General features: G+C 45.0%; 1 protein-coding gene across 4 annotated transcripts in view; it reads right to left on the reverse strand.

Moving 5' to 3' along the window:
• The window catches only part of LOC143111275 (uncharacterized), a 44,454-nt gene that overhangs the window by 22,270 nt on the left and 1,770 nt on the right, over positions 1–20,414 (reverse strand). For all 4 annotated transcript variants that reach the window (XR_012984532.1, XM_076273651.1, XM_076273507.1 and 1 more), the window contains one exon: positions 19,997–20,098. Coding sequence is in view for 3 of the 4 variants with exons in the window: in XM_076273651.1 (XP_076129766.1) it covers positions 19,997–20,098 (102 nt within the window). In the remaining variant the exon portion in view is untranslated. The remainder of the gene's footprint in view (positions 1–19,996; positions 20,099–20,414) is intronic.

Consider the following 20,414-nt stretch of genomic DNA (forward strand, 5'->3'; position numbering starts at 1 on the left):
CCTGCACGGGATAAGAGTGTAGAACCTGACACAAGAGAGGCCATTTCACCGCTAAATGCATGACAAATAAAGGAGTCTACAATATTACGCAGGCACAAATTGATGATGATGATGATGATGAAGAGGACTTCGCTTTCCTTGGAGAAATGTCATCAGGGGGTTCCAGTAAGTGGAACGAATTACTAAAGCTGAATGGGGAAAAGACTGTGTTTAAATTGGACACTGGAGCAGCAGTGACTGCAATTCCTAGCTAATTTTTTTTCCAAAAACGACATGGATTGCTGCAGCCCCCAGGTAAAGTGCTACATGGACCAGGAAATCACAACTAGACATGAGAGGATGCTTTAAAGGAAAACTTAGCATTAAAAACAGAGCTACTGAGCAACACATTTATGTGATCGAGGGACTGACAAGGCCTTTATTAGGCCTCCCTGCAATCGATGCTCTTACTCTAATACAGCGTCTCCACACAGTGCAAGTTGAAAAGCAGGACTTTGTTGCCTTGTACCCCACAGTGTTTCATGGCTTAGGGAAACTAAAGGAGCCCTACAGAATCGAATTGGAGCCAGGAGCCGTTCCATATGCACTGTCTACCCCTCGGTGAGTGCCATTGCCAATGCATGACCGAGTGCGAGCAGAGCTTAAGTGCATGGAAGACATGGGTGTGATTTTTAAAGTGACGCAGCCCACACCATGGTGTGCGGGCATGGTTATAGTCCCCAAGACTCAGGGCAGGATAAGACTGTGTGTGGACTTGACGCGTCTGAATGGGTGGGAAGAGAGCTCACTCCTGACAACATTCATGATGCCGTTTGCATTTAAACGTCTCCCGTTCGTAATTACTTCGGCACCCGAGCACTTCCAACGGTGGATGTCACAAATGCTAGAAGGCTGTGACGGTGTTGTATTCTACGCAGACGACATATTGGTGTACGGAGAAGACAGCCAGCAGCATGACACACGTCTACACCAGGTCCTAAGCAGACTCAGAGAGGAGGGCCTGACCCTGAAAGATAAATGTGAGTTTGCCAAGGACAATATCATGTTTCTTAGCCGAGGGCGTGGCTCTGGATCCGGGCAAAATCAGGGCCATTTTGGAGATGCCAGAACCGAAGGATGTGGAAGGCGTGAGGAGAGTGATGGGCATGGCGAACTATCTAGGAAATTTTTGCCTCACCTCGCTTCATGTACACGTCCTCTCAAAGACCTTCTGAGTAACACGAATGACTGGTGTTGGGGAGCACCACAAAAAGAGGCTTTTCTGAAACTGAAGACGGAGCTGAGCTCACCATGTGCATTAGCTCCTAACTCACTGACAGCAGACACATGTGTCTCAGCAGATGCCTCATCTTTTGGCCTAGGGGGCGTCTTGTCCCAACGCCAGACTGATGGAAGGTGGAAGCCCATCGTATATATCTCCAGAGGCTTGTCAGATGCTGAAAAACAGTATGCTCAGATAGAGAAGGAGGCGTTGGCTGCCACGTGGGCCTGTGAACGCCTGTCCTCCTATCTCCTAGGTCTGAAGTTTAGTCTGGAGACAGACCATAAGCCACTAGTACCCCTACTGAGCACTAAAGCACTAGATGAGCTTCCACCAAGAGTCCTGAGATTTCGCTTGAGGCTGCTGAAGTTCAACTTCGACATTGTGCACATTCCTGGTAAGAAGCTAACAGCGGACACTCTGTCAAGAGCCCCCGTTCATCATGCAACCACGCAAGAGGATAAAGACAATCTGCAACATCTGTTCCCAACTGGCTGCGGGTTGGGTCAGATTTATTCTTTTGGGAGAAAAAGATTTATCTCCTATTAATTTACTATTTCTCACGTTACATTGAAGTGACCCAACTCAATGTTGCCTCTGCCAATACAGTGATCGCAGCCTTCAAAGAAACCTTCAGCCGACATGGAATTCCACAGACAGTGGTATCAGACAATGGGCCGAGAGTACAACTGCACACTCTTCAAAGATTTCGCCAAAGAATATGGGTTTATGCATATTACCAGCAGCCCAAGATACCCGCAAGCTAATGGGGAGGCGGAACGGGCCATGGCCACTGTAAAAGGTCTGTGGAAAGGTGGAAGCGAGAAAACTAAGGTCTTGTTGACATACAGAGCCAAACCTCTGGACAATGGCTATTCCCCCGTCCAACTCCGCATGAGGAGACAACTACGAACCACTATACTGCAGCTCCCAGTACATCTCAACCGTCGTTGGCCAAACATTAAAGGAGTCAGAAAGGTGGAGACACGGGAAAAGGAGAAACAACAGCGTATCTACAATCGTCGTCATCGTCATCGGCCCCGTCCTTGTCCAGCCCTACGCCCTGGCCAAAATGTGTGGCTACTCCGAGAGAAGACTCGAGGGACTGTTGTTCAACATGCTCCAACTCCTAGGTCCTACATAATACACACAGAGGAAGGTCAGGCTCGGAAGAATCGCACACACATGCATTTCTAAAAAAATGTCAATAAAAATATCGGTACCCAGATAGCAATTTCCTTTGGGCCGGATCCGCATAAAAGCCTTTAGATCCGCTTGTAGCCGACATACGGTATCTGACTGTGGGGCGGATCTGCTCCTAATAGAGGTTTCAGCTCTGCTAGCAATGCTGTTTTATCACCGGTTCACAGATTTGTCCCAGGTCCGATTTTCGCACCTCAACTGGAAGTCAGGAGATGCGTTTAAAATACAAAACGCTGATTTGGCCCAAACCTGGATTACGGATATGAGCCGAAGGACCATTTTTTCACAGCAGACCCAGGTGGTAATGACATTAATTAAGGTGCTGGTTTGCTAAATTGACTGTGCTTTCCCTGCTTCATTGTCAACTGGCTGCTAAAGAAAAAAAAAGGTATCTTGGAATGGCACAAATTTAGAAACCATGGGGGTGCACTATGTTCCCATGGCTACTTCATTTCTACAGTAAGGCTGGAAAAGAAGATATAGTTGGCTCAATATTGATCATATGCTCGTTTCATTATTTTTATTATTACCTAGCAGTGGTAAAAGTAGTCAATTGTTGTTTGTGTCAGATCTGACAGTGCTATGAGACAACCCCATATTCTTGCCACGCATGCAGAAGTCCAAGCAGTAACATAATCAAGGATCTTTGGTTTGCTCACTATCAATCTTTTGACATGATTTGTCAGCCTGGGGTTGGACTAGGACGCAGCCAACTTTTCAAGGTAGGCTATCTGCTTTTTATCTCTGTTGGTTTATTCAGAGACAACAACAAGCAGCCGAGCGATTGATAACTTTACTGTAAGGTTATACTATTATTTTCCAGCAATATACTAGCTTAGCTTGAGCAAAACAGCCATCACAATAACTATTTTGGAAAAACAGTGATAACGCTAACAGGATTACTGATGATAAAAAAACGAGTGTAATTGTGACTTTTTTGACCTATTTTCGAAAAGGAATAAATGGCTAATGTTTATTTTGTGTCGTATTGCATATGATAAACAGATCTGGAACACGTCAGTAACACAGACTATCATATGGAACTGGGCCAGTCTTAGCCCTTATTGGCACCAGATCCGTCAAACGGATCCAGACCAATTTTGGACCGATGTGCGTTTGGACGCCGGATCAGGTCCATTATGCAGATCCGTGCCGGACGTTGTGGTAGTTGGGGTCCAGTTCCGTCCCAGTGTATGTTTGCTATCTGGGTATTGGTATCTGTATCATTATCGGCCAAAGTGAAATGTTAAATATCGGTATCGGCCCAGAATTTCAATATCGGTGCATCACTAGACGTTCCGATACTCGTAAAGGTGAATAGCCTTTGGTGGCGGAGTACAATATTGCAATCTGACCTCCTTATGGCATTTTTTGTTTCCTCCCAAGATAGCCTCTCCATCCTCTTCTGCCGTGTTATCCCAATGAAGCTAACTATAAACTAGCCGACCGGAATGTTGAGCACAAGGTGGAAGAAAATATTGCCTATTTCTAAAATGGGCATGGCCAGGCTTGGAATTTCACCATTCTGGGGGCAAGGCCACTTGGCCTTCAGTTGGGCATATTTGGTGGGGGGCACAAAGGCCACATGTCAGGGCACCAAGGCCAAAGTTAAATATACAGTAGTAGGCTATAAAAATGATCAAAGTTGTATTTAGCCTATTCACTGCAGTAGACCTGCATCACTGTATGAAACATTACAAAAACATGAAACATGACATATTACATAGAACTGTAAATCATCTGATCATCTAATATTTGCAGATATCTAGGCTATATATAACATTTATTTTATATTTGGCCTGTTATGAAATCATGTATTGAACAATTTAAGCACAGCTCAGCTTTAAGAAACTCAAATAGCCTAGATGCATGCTTAGCATTTTATGATCATTAAGGCTACTTTCACAAACTCTTAGTCAGCTGTCCTATGATTTACCAATATAGGCGATATTTGTAACATTTATTTTGTATTTGGCCCGTTATGAAATCATGTGGAACAATTTAAACACATTGTAAAATGTAAAGCCCAAATTTGGAGACATCCATGCATGTCGAAATTTACTGCAAATTCAAAACTAGATTACTCTGGAACGGCTAACTGTACAGGGGACTGCTTTACACTTTTGTGTTCGGTAAGGTTTGCTGTTTATTCTGATATATGGTTTGTCATGTGTTAAAAGAAGGGTTCGTGAAGTATTCCACCGAGATGAATGGGTAGGGAGATCATGGGACGCAAAACCTTCAGTAGAATGTATGATTAAATTGAATTATATTATTTACTTTTCTCACGAACCGTTCAACACAGCAATTATCGGCTAACATCATTTAAAAGCTGAGAAAAAGCTCTTTCATGTGATACTTGTGATGTCTGTGTGATGAATAGGCTACTTCGCGAGTAGTTCAACTGAGAAGAATGGGTGAATTTGGACGCACTTTCTTTCTTGCGCTGTCACTTTCTCCACTGCGTAAAAGACTAAATTAATTTGCGCTGTGAATGCTAAGATTATTTTGACAGGCCACAGGCTAAATAAAAATCGCTATTAGTAGGACGCAAAGCAGAATATTGAAATAACGGGGCACCAAGGCCACCGTGGCCTGTAAACCTCTGATTTTCAAAGGGGCCTCACGGCCAATGCAAGGGGCTACGACGGCCATGGCCGTCGTGGCCGCCGTGAAATTCCTACCCTGGGCATGGCGGAATAAGGTGAATACCAAATAGTGTACATGCACATTCTCACATGTTTGACATTTGGATCTAGAATTATGTCCATGGGGGACATATTGACATATTTCAATATCTCTAACTGTACTGTAAATAAAGAACTCTTTTCCAAAATGCTATAAATTCATTTTTCAAAACATTAATAAGTCATGATCTATTTCGACCTCCCTCAGACCGCTACACCTACTGAGACCTTGAATTCCCCTTTGGGGATCAATAAAGTATCTATCTATCTATCTATCTATCTATCTAGATCGTCACCACGGTCTACCATCCTTCTACCTATCTGCGAGACCTAATGTCAACAATGTCACGTCGTGACTGACCTGAGGGGCTTGGCTCACTGTCTATATTATCATCCGGGTGAGCAAGCCACTTCCTCTTTGCCTTTCTCGCTGAAACCCGAGACTGGTAAGTGTGTGGTTGATAAGAAACCCTATTAGACTCGTAATCAATCAATTGCTTCTGTACAGGCCCTAGTGCCCCTGTGGATTGTGTGGTTCATCTGTGTTGTTGATAATTTAAGGCCGCTGCATGTTCTTGTAGACATTTGTTGAATTATTCCAGCTAGTCTATTGTTTGACTGCTTGCTGACTTCGCTCGTGCGTTTGCGCACAGAGTGCAAAGTTTATTCGCATCTCCCTGGTGTGTACGCGCACAGTGTGGGCTACTTGTTTATGTTGCGGGTGCATTTGCGCACAGTGAGTTTTTGTTGTTGTTCTTGCACAGCCTGTTCAGATAGCTGGAGTGAAGGAAGCGGTGTGTTCGCGCACAGTAAGCCTTTTGTTGCTAGATAGTAAGTATAGAGTTTGAAAGTTGTGTAAAGTAAGTATTAAGTGTAAGGTTTGTTTCATAAAGCAGTGCATTCGTGCATGTTAAACCTTGTTGGTCCTGCAGCATCAGCGGTCTGTACATAGCAGGAATAAAGAAAGCAGTGTGTTCGCGCACAGTAAGTCTTCTCTGGTTATGGGGTAGTAAGTATAGCGATTGTCACTGTCCGAGCGGTGTGTTCGTGCATTGTAAGTCTCTCAGTTTGCTGGCCTATACGGCTTGTCGCGCGCGGTGGGTTGCAGCTTGCTTGGCCACAAGTCTACGGGCCTTCACGTTTTCCCGTTTGAGCGGTACTCGCCAGTCTTATCTGTCTGGTTCCTACACACGGTAAGGCAAGACTTTGGTGTGTTTGTATTTTATATTGCTTCCAGGCAAAATGGTCTCCCAGTCCTGCTGGAGTTGCCTGGCGCCTATGGACCCTCGTGATGGCCATAGGGAATGCCTCACCTGTTTAGGGGTGGCACATGTGAGGGAAGATGTGGAGAATCCTTGCATAGCTGCACTTGATCTTCCCCTGGAGGAGCGTGCGTGTAGGGCTGAGAGTTTGGAGCAGCCGGAAGGCTCAGGGGCTCCTCATCCGCCGCCTTTAGTCAGAGATAACAGACGGGGCTGGCGGGCACAGAAAGCGTGCGCGTGCACACTCCCCCGAGAGAGCACAGGCACACAGTTTAGCAGCACCTGCCACTAAGAGGCGACGGGGAGGAACCTGTGCGCCCCAAGCGGAATCCCACTCTGAGATTTTGGCCGCTATAAAGGGTCTCTCAGAGAGGATGGGCATGATGGAGGCTTGGCACCTTCCTGCAGGCGGTGGTTCCAGTAAACCGGGCAGGTCATCCCACGATGACTTGCCCTCGTATCAGGGGGAGAGTGTGGAGCAGGCGGACGTTTTGTCCTTGTACGCACAGGGCTCCCTCCTCGACTCTAACAGGCCGTCTGTGCAGGAGGAGCACACATCGTCGTTGTCTCAAGCAGGCTCCGTCCAGGTGGACCTAGGAGATAGCGAGCTCTCGACGGCTGATGTCTTATCCAGGGTCCTGTCGGCAGCCAAACTTGTGGGTTTGAGCGGGCCAGTTGAAGCCCCGGCTCCAGCTCTAGGTGTCTGGGCTGGCATTCCCATGGCCCGTCCGGCAACTGTGGTCCCGGTTGCAGCAGATTATCTGCAGATGCTCAGAAGGTCATGGGGCAACCCTGCTGGTCCACCACAGGTTAACGCAGGATGTCGCGCTTTGATAAAGGACCAGTTTGAGTCAGACTCTGGGCTGACTGACATGCCGCCAGTTGAGAGAGAGATGGCAGTGCTCACGTCATTGGGGCCAGCTCGGGTGACTGCAGACCCCAGGTGCCCGGTCAAGGAGTGTCGTAAAACTGACACCCTAGTGTGTCAGTCTTACAATGCAGCAGCTCAAGCGGCACGCTCTGGTAGTGCACTGGCTATTTTGTTGGCAGCGATCAGGAAGTCTCTTGACCTTGAAGATCAGGACACAATGTCGCTGGTTGACTACGTTCTTATCGCCCATACCCAGCTCACCAGGGATGTTGGTGCCGCTATGTCCACTGCGGTGATGGCACGCAGGCAGGTTTGGCTAGCACACACCTCTCTCCCAGAAGGGGTGAGAAAGGACCTTGTTAAAATACGGGTGGTGCCTGGTAAGGTGTTTCACCCCGGCTCTCAGGGCCTGTTTGACACGGCGGCGCAAGTTCAAAAGGTGAATAGCCTCAAAAGTAAAGGTGGCCTTCCTCCTGTTAGTCCTAGCCAGAGGACAGCGCAGACGCCTGCCAGAGGGCAGCCATTCAAAAACTCTGTGTAGGACATGGGTAGAGTCTTCTAGGATGCAGTTGGCTTTCCTTAATGTTGCCTTGTCGTGCAGTGATGTCAGAGACTGAAGAGGGTGGCCAATGATTTTAGAACGTGTTCACAATGCTCTGGAGGTGTTTCTTATTTTTGACTGAGAGGGAACGAAACCAGCACATGGATGAAAAGGTCAGTATACTTTCAATAAAGGAGGTGTAAAAAATGCTGAGGATCTTCCTGTTCACTCCAAAGGAGTAAAGCTTCCTCAAGAAATACTGCCTCTGTTGACATTTTTTAATAATCTGTATTAGAGTCAAAATGCAGTTTGTCATCAATGACAGTGCCCAAGAATTTATATTCATGTACAACTTCCACTGGTTCCCCATGGATTGTAGTTGCAGTCCTGCTTCCTCCATGCTTAGTGAAGTCAATGAACATCTCCTTGGACTTTGTAACATCTAGCTCCAAAAAGGAGCTATCACACCATTCCACAAACACACTGAGGACAGGCCCGTGATCTTGGACAGAACCATGTACAAGGGAAAGGAGAACAGTATCGTCATCAAACTTCACAAGATGATGATCAGCATGGCGGCTTCTACAGTCATCTGTGTACAAGATGAAAAGAAGTGGTGAGAGGACACAACCCTGGGGTGAGCCAGTGGACGTGTATCTGATGTTAGAGAACCTCTTGTTGACCAGCACCGTCTGTGTTCTTTAGGTCAGAAAGTCTGTAATCCACAGAATTAGCTGATGATCCAGGTTGAAATAGTCCATACGTATTTTAGCCAGCATGTGAGGTTGAATGGTGTTAAAGGCAGATGAGAAATCCGCAAATAGGGGCCGGGCAAAAGAATTTGGGCTTTCTACATGGATGGCATTCAATATGTAGATTTTGGCATCATCCACCCCTCTTTTGGCACGATATGCAAACTGAAGAGGATCCATCTTTGAAGCTGTGGCGCTGATAATGTGAGCTTTCACAATCCTCTCAGAGGCCTTCATAACAAGAGAGGTGAGGGCTATGGGTCTTAGGTCATTCAGGACTTTAAGGCTGCTCTTCTTGGGAATGGGAATGATTGTTGAGTGTTTCCATGACTGTGGGACATTGGCAGTAGATAGAGACCTCTGGAATATCTGCTGGAAAACTCCTCCAAGTTGCTCAGCACAGTATTTCAGTGTGTAACCGCAGATGTGATCTGGACCAGGAGCTTTCTTGATCTGTGTCTTTTTCAAACATTCCACCACAGACTCAACAGTAATGATGATGGGGTCACTCGGGGTCAAGCCCCTGATGATATCCGCCAACTGAGACTGTTGATCTTTCTCAAACCTGGTGTAAAAAGACTTAAGCTCACTGGGGAGGGATTCATCACTGTTGCCAGCCACACACACAGGTCTGAAGTCAGGCACAGTGTTGACTGCTGCCATTGTCTTAATACCCTGCCAGGCCTCCTGGAGATTACCTTGTGTGAATTTCGATCTCTTCGATCTTGCTTTTATACGCTGCTTTAGCTTGATGAATCACTGTCAGCCTGCTCATTTAGGGTGAGATCAGGTTGTAAAAATATGTCCCAAGATGTACACTCAAAACATGCCCTCAGTATTGTTCATCAATACTTTGCTCAGTCCACTGTTTTATAGATTTAACCACTTTCTCTCTTGTCTTGGCAACTGGTACATATTCAGGTGCAAGGAGGATAGTTATGATCAGCAGTTCCCAGAGGAGGGAGGGGTAGAGATTTATAAGCCCCTGATATAGAACCATTAGCCTGGAAACCAGACTCTCTGATTTCGCAGAGTCTGGCCTAGATCCATAGGCAAACATTTATTTCCGGGTGGGAGGGCACAGTTTGAGGTTTAAAATCATTGGAGTTCCTTTGAACCTTTGTTTCTCTGCATCATGCCCATAACAAGCAAGCGTGCATCTTATTAGCAAACAGTCACACGTTTCATCTGCGTAACTCTCGCCAAAATGCATCATATGGTGTTTTGTGAATGTACCCAAGTCAAACTTTCATATAAATGCATAAGTATGTCCAAAGCGCCACTTTTAAGCTTATATGCGTTGTCGTTTTCGGGTGAAATGACCTTTTGAATGGAAATCCTATAGGGTAGGCCACTACTTTTTTGAATTAATCGCGTCAAAATCGCTATTTTTCAAACACTAAGAAGGCTCGACACAACATGAAACTTTAATCGAAGTATCATCAGTGTCTCTACACATGAACTCGAGCATTGAGAACATCGTTGGTGCACACAGAGTTTACTAAAAGAAAGGTTTTGAACAACACACAGAGGGTCATCCAGCATGTGCAGAACCTGGGGTTCAGGGTGAACCTGGACAAGAGCAACCTCATTCCCACACACGATGTAACATTTGTGGGGTTGCGTCTCAATTCAGTCACAATGTCCGCCTCACTCACCCCTCAGAGGGTGTTGAAACTTTTAACTCTAGTGAGTCAGTTCCACCTTGGCAGGAGACTGGAGATGGCACAGTTTCAGAGGTTGCTGGGAACCATAGTGGCAGCAACAGTGGTGGTTCCATTGGGTCTCCTCAGACCGTTGCAGAGGTGGTTTAATGCATTCGGCCTTCATCCCAGCCGAAACAGGCGTGTAAAACTCACAGGGTGTCGCGGCCATTTCTTCACACACTGCATCCTTGGAAACACAAGGCGCTGCTAACTTGGGAAGTCACCTTTCGGCGAAAATCGCCGTTTTGGAATCATAATATGTCATTCATGTGAATCGTGTTGATCCGAGGAGTTTTTTTTCCGGGGGTCCCATAGTCTGGAGTGAGACTATCGTCGATTTCATGCGAGATTTATAGACAAGTGATTGGCCTCTCTTTGTGCTATTTTTGAAAACCTACAGTGGGCATCGCTTTCAAATGGCCACTTCAGTCGCGCATTACGAGGCGTGAAGCTGCGTGAAGCTTTAGTACCACTTTCAGCCACTGTGCGTCGCTCTGCCACTGTACATCGCTCTGCCTGCCGCCCCTTCTGAAAAAGCTCAATTTACCTCGATTTAGGCTACTTGGGTATGGCTTAAGGCTTGACTACACGGAAAATCAAAATCGAAATTTGCTGTCTACATTATTGTCAGTGTTGGGGGTACCCATCTACGCAAATCCAGTGGTGTGATAATTGAGCCAGTAGAGAAATAACTGTTCAGAATTAATCTGTAGCCTTGGGTAGGCTTCTGCGAGGCTTAGACAACTATGACCCACGTATGCTTTATGCCACAGAATTACATTCATATTTGGAACTTACATAGTCCAATGCATCGTTACACTACGTTAGTGTTTCCCAAAACCATAACGAACGTTCGCAACCACTATCGTAAAGTTGTGTAGTTACAACTACAGTACACCTCTCGACCTGTGGTAGAATGCTAGTAGAAACATAGTTCCAGGGATCTTCATGTCAAAGACGTCACTGACGCCAGTTATTTGTTTGACATTTGTTGCCAAAACACTGGATTAAATATCGTAGGCACAGGAGAAAACTTGTACATCCATTGGCCCGTGGGGAGATCACATGCCAGTTGCCTCTCCCTTCAGTGCTATGACTCTGTTGATGACTTTGTCCAAATGGTCTATGTATTTATTGCAACGTTCAGCTGTGAGTTTGTTTCGCCAAAAAAAACTCTATTGCAGATATCAATGCGTCTTTGTTCATGGGTTTGGCCTCACAGCAGAGGCTTAGACAACTATGACCCACGTTTTGGTTTCGTATATTAATTTGCCCTACTTATTGACTGCAATGTAGTCAATTGACTGCTTGACAGGTTATTTTTATTTTTCTGTACAATAAACAAATACATCTTCTTTATGCCGCAGAATTACGCACTTGGCCAGCCTATAAAACGGGCACATTTTGGAGAGAATAGAGAATGTACGCACGCAAGAATCTGTAGGCTATTTGTGGCTGGTTACCAGCAAACAATGTTTAATGCATTAACTCAAGACATCAAACATTTTCTAAACAATACAAACAGAAAGGATGCAGCAGGCAGCAAATGTAGAAGAGTAATTTCCAGTGGAAGAACAAAATGCTGAATAAAGCCCAAAGATATGAAGGCATATCTGGCAAGTTGTTATTTTTGAAGACGTAAATGGTTGGGCTATAGGCCTAGTTTGCAAGAAGGAGACATAAAGCGTGAGCATGCCACACTATCCACAGCTGTGGTAGCGGGGGTAGGAGGATTGCTGTTAGCGCAGGATTTATATAAAATTCTTCAAGGCCTGCCTCGAATGCAGGCTTGCCCAAAAAAAGGCCTGTGGTTTGCGCAGCCTACAGTAAGTAGGTCTTAGTGAGTTAGGAGTCCTCTCGACTTATTTTAAGCTGTCTCAGAGGTGGAAAGTTGTGTTCGTTGGGGGCAAGGCCGGATTAACAATTCATAGACCCTTGGGTACAAATGTCTGATGGCCCCCCCTGCCCCCCAGCCAACGTGAATCGGGCGGTCAGTGAAGATTTTTATTACCATTTAAGGCACGAACGCATCTGTGAGGCCAAGCCTCACCAAGTAGCCTGTTTGTTTACAACTAACATTACATTTCATTAAACTGCTTATAGGCTATGCCGAAATAGTTTCAACATTTTGAATATCAGTGTCGGGTGAATTAGGAAATGTTCTCAAAGTAGCCTTATAGCTGAAAGCTGCTTGGGATCCCCCCTGTCAAGCAATAACCATACAAAAAGTTAAAAACAGATGACATGATGCGCGTCACTGACATAATGCGCAAATAATATAGCCTAGATATTCCAATGTATTCGAATACATGTGTTTATTTTGAGGGATATTCGAACGTCATTTTTTGAGCAATTTTGACAGCCCTAGTCCACTGTAGGCTACGCCAATCGTCTATTAACACCTTCCACCTAACCCCGGTGAGAGGGGGTCGCTATAATGCGTGTGAAATAGCACCATTGGGTAGCCTATGCGAAATAGCCTTAAAATCGTTCCGGTGTTGTGTGCCTTCTGGTTTCTCCACCTACTGGTTTCCTTGCGCTGCAGCAGTTGTCAGACATTCACAAACAAGTTGTTTTAGGCGGTTTGAAGTCGCTTTTCATACGCCATGAGCGCTCGGCTACATTACAGCCACTCGGACAAAAGACATGTAAAAAAATATATGTTTTGAAAACTAGCATTCAACTGGATTCGATCCCGCAAAAGCAACACACGTGTGACTCTCTCCATCCTGATTCCCTACTCTTTGAGCCAACTAATATGTTACGCGAATCAATTAACTATTGTAGGCTACCATTAATTAATAACGTAGGCAACACCCAGGTAACATGTTGTCCAGGCTATCTGAAACAAGTGGTTGCCCTTCATCTAACAACTGGTTACCTTGGGCTGCTACAGTCGTCAGTGCACTGTGCACAGTAATTCTGAGAAATGAAATGGTACGAGAAACTATCTACATAGCGCACCAGACCGCGATGTCTTCAAGGGTTGAATGAAGGGAGTTTGCAAAAATTAGTGTATTTTTCAAGTCAATAAACATTCTTAATTTTCGAATGTCTTTGTCAGGGAACATCTGACTTTTCAAAACCATAGGCCTGGTAGTCGCTCAGACAAGCCTATAAGATAAAGGCAATACCATTTGTATCACCTAATGCAGTTCAGTGAATTAGCAAGATACCATCAGAAGCCAACAATCATAAAGCACCTGTGTGCGCGCACTCTCTCCCCTGCGCATGAAGCTGTCTGCGTGTTGTAGGCTAGATTTGCGTGAGTTCTTTCTATCTGCTTTCCTTTTGTGAGTTGCGACCACCTAGGCTATAGACGTTCTATGAGGTACCAGTGTTTAGCTGTGTCACATAACAATAAGCTTTGTCAGACTACTTTTAAAATGATATTCAGGGCTATACATGTTAAACATTCGGGGCTGAAGACCCGACAAAGCCTTGTGTTAATTCTTCAGGTGGGAAGTGTCAGGAATTTTCATACGAGAGACGCTCTCATTGGTGGTTAGTATATGGAGTAGGGGATTGACAGCAACATAGCCAATCACATTATGATAGATGCTGAATTTAACATAAACTGCGATGTTTGATTTTAAATTAATGTAAATTTAGCCGGGACTGTAAGCTGGCACACGTGGGTGCTCAATGTTTTCAGTGGGTGCCCAAGAAACGGAGCACCCACGGTATCGGCCCCTATGACAAGCGTATCTCACGGTTGCATCCATTACAAACAAACATGCAATGTGAACATCTGGGATTGGGGAGAGCACTAAATGCTCTTCTGAATAAGCACAAAGTCAAGCCTTTAAATGAAAAACACTCTTTAATAATCAATAATCAATAATCAAAATAAACGCTAATGAAGTAAACTTGTGACCATCAAAAATCGTTTATCGCCTGTAACTCCGTGATAACAGGACGTAACAGGAAGGCATTTGGCTGAGCAACGGAGGTTAATATGCTCTATATTTTGTCCAAATGATGTCTGTCTATCATCGTTGCACTCGGAGAAAACCAGAATGTTTAATTTGTCCTGCGTTTCTTCTACGGCTGCAAACGGGATTCGCTCGCAGTTAACCAAATATTTCTTTATTAGGGCAGGGCAGGCATATTTCTGGCTATTATTTTTTAAACCAGTCTGCTAAAGTCTGTAGTGAAGTCTGTGTAGGGTTTTCCAGCTCCATTTCTTTTTACGAGAGACCCTGCTCACTTGAGACCTCTGCCGGTTGTTGCAGCGTCGTTGCAGCGTCACTGGAAAAATATAAATTAAAGTCGCGTGATCCCGCACGCGGACCGCGAGGGAAGCTGGCCAAGTCGAAGCACTGCCCACTGTACCTATCAGTTGTTTCTGAGGGTGGGCTCTCACTTTCTGTTACGCATAGCCTGCCTGCTATGGCCTGCAGCAGCAATATGACCAAGGAAAAAAAGAAAATGTTAGCTAACAAACACGGGCCACATGCTACACTCTCTGACTATAAACTCAAGGTAAAACATCATATTGTTAGGCTACTTTTCTCTTGCCCTCGGTGGGTTAAATGAAAGACTTGCTGAGGTGAGGTTAACAAGTGTTTACTTGCAAATTCACGTTCCTGCAGCTGGCCGTTTTAAATTGCTTTGCGAAACAAAACGACTCTGCACTGAGTACGATTGTGAATTTAGCTCGGCTTAGTAGTTTAATATTGTCTTGGAAAGTTATTGCTTGTTCACAAGTTATTTCATTTAGCATTATATTTTCCATGTGTCAATGATGGTTAGACATGACGTTCTAAGGGAGCGCAGCCAAGGCCAAATGTAGTTATTTGTAACAAATCTGAAAGTGGACCTAGCAAAATATTTTGACTTGCTCAGTGATAGGTGTTTAATTTGTTTGTTTTCTGTGTAGCATATAGATCATAATTATTGATAATTAGCGCGCAAACAAGCGAGACCTAGGCTTCTAGAGTAGACTGACATAACGCACCTATTGCTGAGACCCGCCCCTTTAGTTGGAATGTGATCATTGCAGCCTCAGACCCCATTTACACGAGCATGTGTATTTTTATAAACGAAGACATTTCCCTACGTTTGAGCCTTTCATTTAGACGCAAACGGAGAATTCGCCCCGTAAAACGGTTATCCAAAAAAACTCCGGCCATGCGTTTGGTTCTAAACTGTGGTAAACGGAGTTTTGGGCAGCCAACGTCACAGTATGCAACAGAAGTACACCAAATGTGCGACCAATGTTTACATTTACATGTTCTCACGTGCGACTTTTCAGGGTTCTGATTGGTAGACTGCCACTGTGGTTTGGCGTGCTCATGACAGCATGTATGTACACGGGTTCGTGTAAACAATTTTAAAAAAAAACGTCTCGTGTACCTGCAGTTTTATTTGCAAACGTAGATGGCCAGATATTCGTTTAGGAAAATACCCTGCTTCGTGTAAACGTAGTCTCAGTAGACACGAGAGGAGCAGAAAAGACACCAACATAACATGAGGGATAGATTTCTTCACAAAAAAATATCAAATAATAATGGATTGAAAAGAGGTAGCCTACTAATAAACCAGACATGCTAGAATAGAGACCAGAAAATTGATATCCACAGACCCTTTCTATCAACACCAGTGATTTTTATAGATAAGGATTAGGCTTTAAAACAGATTGGTCTGTTTTTGGCTGCATACATGAAGGCCAAGGTGGGCAATGTGTTTTCCCTGGTTTGAGGTAATACTGACATTTCTTCAAGGATGGCAAGTCTGAAAATATCTGCTCCATCATTAAGTTATTCAATTAGGCTAAACATGGCCTTAACTCAAAACAGCTGGTAGGCCTACTGTTAGGACTATGTCATTTTAAAATGTAAAAGTGTCAAATGCAGCCATAAATTCTGCTTACTGCACGTTTCTTGTAATATAATATGATAATATTCAATATTCATTATTGCAGGTCTACCTATGTAAGGGATAATGGACGACACGGTGGTCTGTTCACAGAAGTTAATGCACGGTCGAGGTTGTAAAACGGCCCCGACGCGAAGCGGAGTACATTAATTTCTGTGAACAGACCACCGTGGAGTCCATTATCCCGCTTATTCCACTGTTGCCACTTGCGTTGTGTTCATTTCCTGTTACAATTTTAACGTTTTAATCGCTAAAACTGTCTTGTTTGTAGAACTAATTTCTTCCGACACATATCAACTAATTTCTCAACTTGCAGGACAAACTGCCGTTACTAGTTCTAAATGGATGGTTGCTACCACCAAAGGCCAGTCGTTAGATCTCTCCCATTGTCAAGCGGGCGTATCCCAAGATTCTGATGAACTTTAGTTTTGAAACATCGCTATTTTACTTAGCCTGCTGTCATCTATCTAGCTAAAAGCCACCTCCATCATATGCTACAATGTTGCCATGTTCTGAACGTCTGCATTTTACAGCTCGGATGCAACGTGACAGTTCATTTAAACTTAACGAGTTCGGCGAATTAATATACAAGTGTGATACGGCCAAAAATGGATCTACTTCATAGGTGTGCAAATAACATACGGTTAATGGTCGTTCTAAATTACGTAGGACAATGGGAAATTCAACCAAGCAGTGGAATAAGTCCATGTAATGGAAATAGTTAAAATTAGGGCTGGGATAAAGGATTATTTTTTAAACGATTAATCTAACGATTCATTTTTTCAGTCCGATTCGATTTCGATTCGATTATCGATTATCTCCCCATTAATTGACTAATAGCAACTTATACATGTTGATTTACATATCTGAATGAAAAAACATGAATTCCTTAACATTGGAATATATGTTTATTGCTCTTAAGATTCAAAAATAAAAGACTATACAAGTGCAAAGTAATGCATTCTTAGTCAGAGGTAGCATTCAGTTCAGTTGTGTATAGGTCTAATTGAGTGCCTGTCACTTTAAGACGACGTTCGTGAGGGAATCCTTGCAATTAACATTGACACAGTTAAAACGCTGCTAATGTGTGGATGCAATTCATAACGTAGTTAGTTCAAATAACGGTTCGTATTTCTCCTTGGGACAAGCACTTTTGAGTCTTGGAAAACACTTTTACATTTACATCGGGATTTTGCAAACATTCAATAGTCAATAAAATGAGCCCTACATGAGTAACAAAATTGACAAGCAGATGTAAGTAAGCATGCTTTGAGATACTGCTTGATTGCATAACTGAACTTTGATTGGTCTCCTCAATGTACTATGTTGTGATGAGACCTTAGCAGAGTTAACTTTAATGCAGCAGTTTTGAACAAATTTGCGCAGCATGGTCACGATGCTAAGCGGATTTAATAGCAATTTAGCCCGCCATGTTCTATGCAATGCTTCTATGTCAAATCTCCTGTGCGGGGGGGGGGGGGGGTCTTTCGGAAATATGTCACCTTTTTCAGCCCTTCTGAGTTTTCAGGTATGACAGACGCCTCCCTGACGGGGTGGGGGGCGGTCTGGGAAGGCAGGTCATTTCGGGGTGCTTGGAACGAGCATATAAATGTAAATGTGCTGGAGCTAAAGGCGGTCCATATGGCCCTGCTGGAGCTTCTCCCCCTCATCAGGAACAGACATGTTTTGGTGAGAACAGACAACACCTCTGTGGTGTACCACATAAATCACCAAGGGGGCACTAGGTCCCAGCGCTGCCTCCAGGTGCCCAGGAAGCTGCTGATATGGGCCTTTGTATATCTTGCATCTCTTAGGGCAATGTATGTTCCAGGAGTGCAGAATCGGGCGGCAGACCTCCGGTCCAGAACGGGCCCCCTGCCGGGCGAGTGGAGACTGCCTCCAGAGGTGGTATCTCAGCTGTGGTCTCGGTTCGGCAGAGCCCAAGCCGACCTATTTGCGTCCTCAGAGACGACTCACTGCGAGAGGTGGTTTTCATTAGCGGCCAGGATGCGCTGTCCCAGGACTGGCCGGCAGGTCTACTATATGCCTTCTCTCTTCTTCCCCTGATCCCCCATGTGCTTCACAGGGTTCTCATAGGCCATCACAGGGTCCTGTTGATAGCCCCGAGGTGGCCAGGTTCCCCACTCTCCTCCGCCGGCTCCAAGGGCAGCCATGGCCCCTTCCAGTCAGGGCAGATATCCTGTCTCAGATAGACGGCAAGATCTGGCACCCCAAACCAGCGACTTTGCAACTGTGGGCATGGCCGCTGCTCAGCCCCTCCCTCAGGAATTAGATGAGGCAGTCGCACAGACCATACAGTGTGCCAGGGCTCCCTCTACGCAAGCGTGCTACAGCCAGAAATGGAGGGTGTTCTCAGACTGGTGTTGTGGTAAACAGTTAGTCCCGGACACATGTGCGGTGCACAGTATTCTAAGATTGCAATCGCTGCTGGACATGCAAAGACCATCCAGCACTATTAAGGTTTATGCAGCAGCTATCTCTTCCTTCCATCAGCCAGTTGATGGACTCGCAATAGGGAAACATCCCTTGGTCTCTCAATTTCTTTAAGGAGCATGCCGTCTCCGGCCGGGCAGAGCATTGAGGGCTCTGTCATGGGACCTTCCCACAGTGTTGCGCGCACTGACACGAGCTCCATATGAGCCATTGGACCAGGTGGACCTTAAGTTTCTCACACAGAAGACGGTGTTCCTTTTGGCGAACTGTTCAGCCAAAAGGGTAAGTGAGTTACATGCTTTGTCTGTCAGTGAGCAATGTCTTAGATGGAAGGCCGACTACACTGGTGTGTCGCTATGGCCAAATCCCTCTTTCCTTTCCAAGGTTGTGAATCCTCAGACCGTGAACCAGGTGATTGAGATCAGCGCTTTCCACACGGAGCCTGAGGTCAGGGTGGATAACCCGAACTTGTAAAGTCTCTGCCCACGTGACACGTACTTAGACGCTGAGACATTCACATTTGCAGCTGTTCGTCTGTTATGGTGGAGGTAAGCGCGGTGACCCTATATCCAAACAGCGCCTGTCACATTAGGTGGTGGACACCATTTCCCAGGCCTATAGTAGTCTGAATCTTCCCGCTCCTGGTAACCTGGTGGCGCACTCTACAAGAAGTATGGCTATCTCATGGGCGGCTCTGAGGGGTGTTCCTGTAGCGGAGATCTGTGCAGCTGCTTCATGGAGCACACCCTGCACATTTGCATGATTTTATAGGGTTAATGTGGCAGCACCTGCTCCTCTGAGCTCAGCGGTGCTTTCTGCTGCATGCAGGACATAAGTGCACAGAGCACTTTATTCCTCGCGAGCCATGGGTCATCCAAGGTGATGACCGTGGTGACGGTCTGAGGGAGGTCGAAATAGATCGTAAGTTTTGTCCATAACTATGGATCTATGAGACCGACCGATGACGTCACCATCTCGTCGCTCGGAACGAGCTGTGGCGTTCCAGGCAAAGAGGAAGTGGCTTGCTTACCCGGATGATAATATAGACAGTGAGCCAAGCCCCTCAGTCACGACGTGACGTTGACATTAGGTCTCGCGGATAGATAGAAGGATGGCATCATTCAAGGTGTAGACCGTGGTGACGTCCATAGTTATGGACATAACTTACGTTATTTAATTGTGTATTTCAGGTAATATCATAGACTGTAGATATAGTTCTATCAATAAAAGTGCAGTTGTGTTGTTTTGATTGAGTAATGATAAATCAAATAACAATATCCCAAAAAACATTTATGAAAATGCAATAAAATGGTGGATAAAGTGTTTTGCAAAAAAGCTCTTCAAATGTTCTGAGAAATATTTGGCACATTCCCTCTTACCATGAACATTCTGCCTTGTTGTAAAGCCGTCTTCTAACACTGTAATGTGTTCATTCTGTTCCTCTGCTGGCTGTAGTCCTTGTGTGGATCTGCCCTCTATGACTGGAGATAATAAATGAAAGGAAAAAAAAACTAGAAAACTGGGCACTGTCTCTCAAATACAAAATAGGACAGGACATCAATTATGTTGCTTTGAAAAAATCTCCACCACCCAGAGAGGACAAGATATGATAAACAAGCAAACTCTCGAGTAAAGACACTTTTTGAATACACACAGTTGAACCATACAGGCTTAATGAATAACTTAGCCTTTCATGCTATCTGTAAGTCACAATTATTGGTGTTGCATCTATAATATTCGTTATGTATTATATATTGTAGCGGTTCGGCTTTTGGACTTTTCCCTGTGTTCCCCTGT

This window comes from Alosa pseudoharengus, unplaced genomic scaffold (assembly GCF_046254945.1).
Source record: "Alosa pseudoharengus isolate Yale_2024_CS ecotype anadromous, Long Island Sound unplaced genomic scaffold, YU_APseudo_1.1 YU_APseudo_1.1_scf_1, whole genome shotgun sequence".
NCBI classification, from domain to species: domain Eukaryota; kingdom Metazoa; phylum Chordata; class Actinopteri; order Clupeiformes; family Clupeidae; genus Alosa; species Alosa pseudoharengus.